General features: G+C 42.3%; 1 protein-coding gene across 2 annotated transcripts in view; it reads right to left on the bottom strand.

The window, feature by feature from the left end:
* lipf (lipase, gastric) overlaps positions 1–6914 on the bottom strand; it is a 26072-nt gene that overhangs the window by 13283 nt on the left and 5875 nt on the right. For both annotated transcript variants that reach the window (XM_024007877.2, XM_024007878.2), the window contains exons 3-8: positions 5110–5221; positions 2405–2603; positions 1571–1680; positions 1285–1421; positions 959–1105; positions 726–797 (exon numbers count right to left, since the gene is read on the bottom strand). In XM_024007877.2, the coding sequence (XP_023863645.1) occupies positions 726–797; positions 959–1105; positions 1285–1421; positions 1571–1680; positions 2405–2603; positions 5110–5221 (777 nt within the window). The remainder of the gene's footprint in view (positions 1–725; positions 798–958; positions 1106–1284; positions 1422–1570; positions 1681–2404; positions 2604–5109; positions 5222–6914) is intronic.

Raw genomic sequence — 6914 nt, 5'->3', positions numbered from 1 at the left:
TACATGCTGTGTAAGTAGGAAAACCTGCAAAATCGGCAGTGTATCAAATACTTGTTCTCCCCACTGTATATATGAAAATGAGTATATATGAAAATGAATACTATATATAACATTTAAAAAAATAAGTTATTCAAGTATAAATKACCAAAGATACCATAGATTCAAGTAACTTTGGTAAATTACCTGTAGCCAAGCAACCCTAGCGAGGACGGAGCGGAGGCTTGGGGGTTGGAGGGGAGAGGATGGGGGGAATAGAGGGATTGGTAAGGGAGGATATGAGACTTGTAAAAGGGAAAGGAACATCAAAGGCACCCAGACAGTGGGATCAGAGCAGGGTGTTGTGAGTAAAGTCTGCCCGGGAGATTCAGTCAGTCGGGGAGTACATCTGACTGCAGCTGTGAACTTAATCCAAAGCTGTGTCTGCTCTGATCCCTCTGGTCTTTGACTGGACGTCTTACTTCCACGGCTAGGGCTCGGGAAATGGAGGCTCGTACAGTATAGGAGCTATTAGAACTGCGTGGTGTAAGAAGAGCAAACTCATTCTCGATTCAGACTGTGCTGCCTGCACTCCAGCCTTCCTGGATATATAGGTTGCCATCTAGGGTAGGCCTACATGACAGTTTTAACAAACAGGGGTTGGGGCGGGATGTATAGGTTTGAAGAAGTGAGGTGAATCATATTGGATCCAGGGTGTTTTGATAGGCCCTCATCAGGTATGTTCTTACCTGAGACCAGTGGATCATGTTCTGGACTGAGGTCCCTGCTGGGCAGTGGGAGGTGTACACAGGTGTGCGAGTCTGGACAAAAACAAATAAATATAGAAATCAACATCTTCCCCATCTTCATTCCTACCTATAGAATTGACTTGAGGAAAGTAGATTTAAGGAAGTCTACAACAGTAATACTGTACAATAAAAAAATAAGCGATAACCAAAATGTGAGCGCTGTGGAGACGCACCATGTTGAGGTTCAGCTCATCGAAGCCACAGAGGACGAAGAAGAGGTTTCCACACAGCTCACTAAGAGGTTTCTTACTGCAGACGTTGGTGGCGAACCACTTAATGAGAGCACTCTGAGGCATGAAGTCCTTCTTCCCAAACACATCCTACCATACAGAAACCAAACAATGGATTAGCATTAGTCAGTATTGAAATAATCAAAGATTCTGACCGATTGTTCAAATAAAAAYAACTTCCGCCAAAGTTAGGTAAGCCACAGGTTAGACGTATTGTATGAATAAATTGTGACATAATACAGTGTAAGAAAAAGTAATTTTCTACTCACCCAAATGAGGAAATCGGGGAAGATGGAGAGCTTGCTCATGGGGCTGGCAGAGAAAGCCACAGTGGCCACTGGAGCCAGGCCGAAGAACATCTTGATTTTGCTTGCCAGCTCAGGCATGGAAGAGAATGCAACAAAAGCTACGGGGACAGACACAAGCAATCAGAAAAACATTTCATGGTTTAAAACGGTAAACCATAGTGTAGAATAGATAGCAGTGCCAAACTACAGGTGAACAATATTCTGCTTCATGTAATATGACACATAACCAACAATCAAGCCATCTCACCAATAGTGGTTCCCTGAGAGTGGCCGATATAGTAGATCTGCTCCTGGCCTGTGGTCTTCAGAATGTGGTTGACCACTGCTGGCAGGTCCTTCTTTGCCATCTCATCATAACTGAAGAATAAGAACAGAAGAAACTCATTAAATGCCATAATAAGACTATTTAAATAGACATTTCATACAATATCATSTGTTTCTACTGGAACCTCTTGTGATTATGTTGGTGAGCACAGGGGATATACACTCATATGGTCAGTTTATTAGGTCTAGTACCGAGTCGGACCCAACTTTGCCTCCAGAATAGCCTGAATGTTTCGGGGCGTGGAAACCTTGTTCAATTGGTTTCGAGGGACCAAACGTGTGCCGGGAAAACATTCCCTACACCATCATCTTGTACTGTTGACACTAGGCAGGATGGGGCCATGGACTTGTGCTGCTTACACCAAATTCTGAATCTGCCATCAGCATGACGCAACAGGAAACGGGATTTGTCAGATCAGGCAATGTTTTTCCACTCCTCAATTGTCCAGTGTTGGTGATCGCGTGCCTGCTGGAGCCACTTCTTCTTGTTTTTAGCTCATAGGAGTGAAACCCGGTGTGGTTGTCTGCTGCAATAGCCCATCTGTGACAAGGACAGACAAGTTGTGCGTTCCGAGATGCCGTTCTGCGCTCCGCTGTTGTACTGCGCCACAGCCTCGTGACTCTCTGTAGGAGCTAACCATTTTTGTGTACCTAACTGGTACACTGGCCACTGAGTGTATATCCAGGCCTAGGTGCATAGCCATGACGTGAAGCGCAAGCAAGGATCAGTATAAGTGGAATGAATCTTTGAAGCTACCTGAACTGCCAGAACTCGTTGTGGTCAGGGCTGAGTGTGATGTGTCTCCTGGACCAGGTGTTTCCCCTGCTGTTGCCGATCCAGACGTCGTAGCCAGCGTCTGCTAGCAGGTAAGCCAGGCTGGTGTTGGGCAGGTTGGTCACCCAGTTACTCCCCGCAGCCAGGAGACCATGCTGGAGGTACACTGCAGGCTTGGGATCTAGGAGGATGAGAAATTGACTTAATTGAGCATAATGCTATAGGGTGAATATTGTAGCAAAGTAAAGCAAGGATCATAGGCATAACATAGTGGTTATGTAATATTTATCCATTCTTTTCAAACATGGCTGAAGAATCCATTCACATTCCAACATGACCAAAAATACATCAACTGAAAGTGGATTTAAAAACGAACTGGTCAATTCATAATTCAAGTGTTGTGTTGACTGTCACCACCAGAGGGCGTGTCTGTCCAAGCTACAGTACATCCCAGCTGCAGGGCAGCCTTTCTCCTTGTGGCTCAGCACTCTCCCAGTTCATTTTTGGGAGCTTTAAAAATCCCAGAAATCTGTCAGAAACAGGATYTGTGGCATAAACAGACCATTAGATGATAGGATTGGGTACTATCCCTCTATTGCACTGTCGGAGCATTTCACTGCACCTGCTAGAACACTTGCAAATCTGTGTACGTGATCAATGAACATTGATATAGGGAATGGACCCCTAGCCTACCCTGTTGCCGAGACTGCCTTTACTTGAATTTCCAGCATGCTGCTGGAGAGATCTTTAGATTTAACATAATTCCCAGGTGATCCCAAGAGACACACATAATGCTTTGTAGTGGGTGCTGATGGGAAGTCCYGACTGTTGTCTTACAGTGAAATGGGTGTGTGTGTGTTTATTAAGTATCTATGTTATATTTTAGTATTAAAAGACTGTCATTCACTGTTACAATAGCTAAGGAGTTAAAGGGACAAATAGGGATTTTGTTTTAACAATAGTCTAATGTATAGTCAAAGACATGAACRCAGTGTTATCTGTTCAAATGTTATACATTATGAATGATATGTCTCAACCACTTCGCCACAATGCAGCTGTGTGCAAGAAGACCAAATCTACAGTATCTCTCCTAGATTKAACATCAAAGATTTCCAACATTAGCTCTTCTAACTAGCACGATTTTCAGAACAAAACCCCATCTGGGGGCTGAAATAATTCCAGCTCTGCTGTGTTCCTTTGGAGTCATCCAGACGCTCTCCCGTGTGAGCAAGGGAAGTGGGACAACAGGAAATGAGATGCATCTCCAGCCTATCACAGAGCCCTGCTGCCTCCCTGACTGGATGTGCTGCTGCTGCCACATACTACAGAGCAGGGAGCGCGAAGCATCAAGAGATACAAACAACATGATGGCTCCTTACTTATTTAGAGGATATCAGAATATATTATTGAGATTTTTAACTCCCCAGACTAGCTCAACCCTGGCATATCACATCGTATTGGGGGGTATCTTTCAAGTGGAACCCCTGGCTAGTTTATGAAGCATTTCTAATGACAAACCAATGTCAATATTAACACTAAACTGAATTTGCATTTTAAATCATTGGAGAGGGTCAACTGAAGTAGTTCATTTACTAATTCATGTTTTGGAAAGTAATCCAATGGAGTAAAAACAAGACCGGAGCCAAGGCCAGTGTTTAATACTCAAGGCACTTAAATTCACCTACAGAGAGATCTGTGTCGAGAACATGAGTTCTTGTTCAGAATGATATGAGACACTGTGTTCAGGAAAAAGCATAGTTTATAGCATCTGAATGTGTTTTGCACACGAATGGTTTCCCCCAATGAGATTAGTGTGAGGCTCAGCAATCACTTTGCTTATTAATGAAATATAGCGGCAACACAGGCAAGAGAAACTGAATACTGATTCGTAGGAACCGGAGAGCGAGTGTAGCTCCGTCTGACAGAAGCAGTGGATCACGGTATTTTCGCCTAAACTTGTAAGACAACAACTGCTCTTAAGAAGAAATCTAAAACTTTTAATACCATTATGCATTCCCAACACACTAAATCAAATCATTTCTTCCTTATTACTGTAACTATTACTTTTCCCATCACATATTGAAAATACACTGTAAATACATTTGAACAACAGCCTAATAAATGAGATGGTTGAAAATGATCCGAGCTACATTTGAAACAGCTCRAGCTAGGGACGGATTATGAGGAATACCAAACAAATAAAAATGCCACAGAAATTCAATTCAATCGTAGTCTGGGCTCAAAATGATTGAAGCATAGAGGTAAACTATTTGCAGCTMGACAGCCTCACTGGATGCATGTGATATTATAGCTCGTGATGACAGGACAAGCCACCTTCTGACCAACAAAAGGTCAGGCGTAGGCTGGGCGGTGCAATCGCAAAACATAGAAATGGAGTCCTCCTCCGCTMTTGTCAGAGTGACTAATGCTGAAGACCACTTCAATTTTGGATCTTGACTCAGTACTAATGTTTGACAATGTGGGAAATATCAGCACTTCAGATGTTAGTCACGGTGTTTGTGTGTGTGTGTGTTGGTCTTTGATATGTGGATCTGATTACAGGGCTTGAGGCCCTGGCTTTCCAAAGTGCACGTCAATGCAGACCTCTACTCTGTGTTTAAAAGAATTAAGGCCACTGACCATATGAATTAACCCCATGCTATGGCCATGAACCCTTTTATACACACCGTCACCTTTCTTCAGACCGTGTGGGATCCGGTTGACACTCAGGATGTAGCCGTCCTCTGTGACGACGTCGTGCTCCTCTGTCGGGTAGCCCCAATGCCTGATGATCTCACTCTGTGTGGGAGAGAGAGAAGACAAAAACAAACAAACAGTCAAATATATTCGGATTTCTGACAGAAAGGGTTTCTATGGTAACACTTTATTTTACAGCCCTATTACCATACTTTACTCACTGTGAAATTACAGTAAAATTCAAGCAGACAACATTATTTCCSCTGCCTCTACTAGTCAGCATGTCACAAAAAAATTCCATTCTTCCCCTGTTGCATTCCCTCCCACACGCCCATTCCCAGATATTATATACGCTAATCTGGACCTTCAAAAGAAAGCGTGTGAGCCTGTTGGTTCCGGCCAGGCCTGCCATGCAATCTAGCCATGCATAATTAATACCCACCACCATTTCCTGCCTCCCTCTATGCTGCRAGTCTACATATTCTACTGACTGTGGGACTGTGATAAACCTTCTGCATGCTCAACACACACTGAGGAGGTATCAGAGGCCCAGGGGTGGAGGGGAGAATCGGTGTTCTGCTCGGTCTCATTTGGGTCTGGTTTTACATAGGGAAATGGGAGTATTGAAAATAATTTCATGTCACGTGACCTGCGTGTGGGGAGGAGAGCTATTGAGAGGGTATGTGCTTGCAGGCCTACAATGGGAGAAAGAAACATTAGCATGTGAGAACCATTACTACTGGGAATTGTATTAGGATTATAACACTGAGACGGTAGTTTCCAATGACAAATACTGTATACTAACTAGACACTAGATTCAGGATCATGATATTGTGTTACKGTGCTTATCAAAGATTTAAGGATAACCACTGACATGCACCAGGCGCCAAATCCACACGTTTATTTTACCATTGGCATACCTCAGATATGAATAAACATACATTGTATATTTTCTGACAAATTGTGGTGAACGCATTTGATTGATTGCCATGTCAAATATTTCAACTACTGTATGCCTGTGTGTGCTCCTGGAGCACAAATGATACTGATATCACTAAGCACACAGAATCCCCATTTGTCCCTTAGATCCATTCTTGAAAAGTGAATGAATGCTTATCAAAACTCTTTTAGCTTACAACAAACAACCCAAGATCAATTCAAGGGTTATTACACCTTAATAATAATAATTATTATTATTATTAAATGATAATAATTATATGCATTATCATTATTATATAGAAACACTGGAGCAAGAGGATACAGACAAATATATTTTACTGCAATTTACACGTTTTTATATAGCTTTTTCTGTTTCATTAGGTCAGATCTTAGACTGAAGGTTTTAGGTATATCATGGGGCTGTGATATTGTCCAATCTAGAGATACATCTATGCTGAAGTTCAACACATGACAGRGGKACTTCCMMTGACATTTTGTCAGCCGGTAACTCCCATGCAAATAACTGCCGGTCTCACAGTAATTGGCCGTTAATTAACGTAAACACGTTCAGCATCTCTGGGCTTTCATGAAACTTTAGTTGTGATACAAACCTTAGGCTAAATGTTTTCATTTCTGATACATTCCAAGGCTGCATGATGCCACATCMTTTATGTGGCTCTAATGATGATTTGAAAAATAAATAAAAGATCGCATGAAAGGCATGTGCTCTGCTCAGATTTTTTGCACAGGCTGCATACACACATTCTCTGATTCACAATTTGTCAAGCACATTATAATAATCTCACCCATAAGACTATTCTCAATTTAATATAGTCTTTAAATAGAGCCTACTAAT

This window comes from Salvelinus sp. IW2-2015, linkage group LG18, assembly GCF_002910315.2.
Source record: "Salvelinus sp. IW2-2015 linkage group LG18, ASM291031v2, whole genome shotgun sequence".
NCBI classification, from domain to species: domain Eukaryota; kingdom Metazoa; phylum Chordata; class Actinopteri; order Salmoniformes; family Salmonidae; genus Salvelinus; species Salvelinus sp. IW2-2015.
Note: the sequence above shows the minus strand (reverse complement) of the source record. Positions and strands in the feature narration are given on the sequence as shown.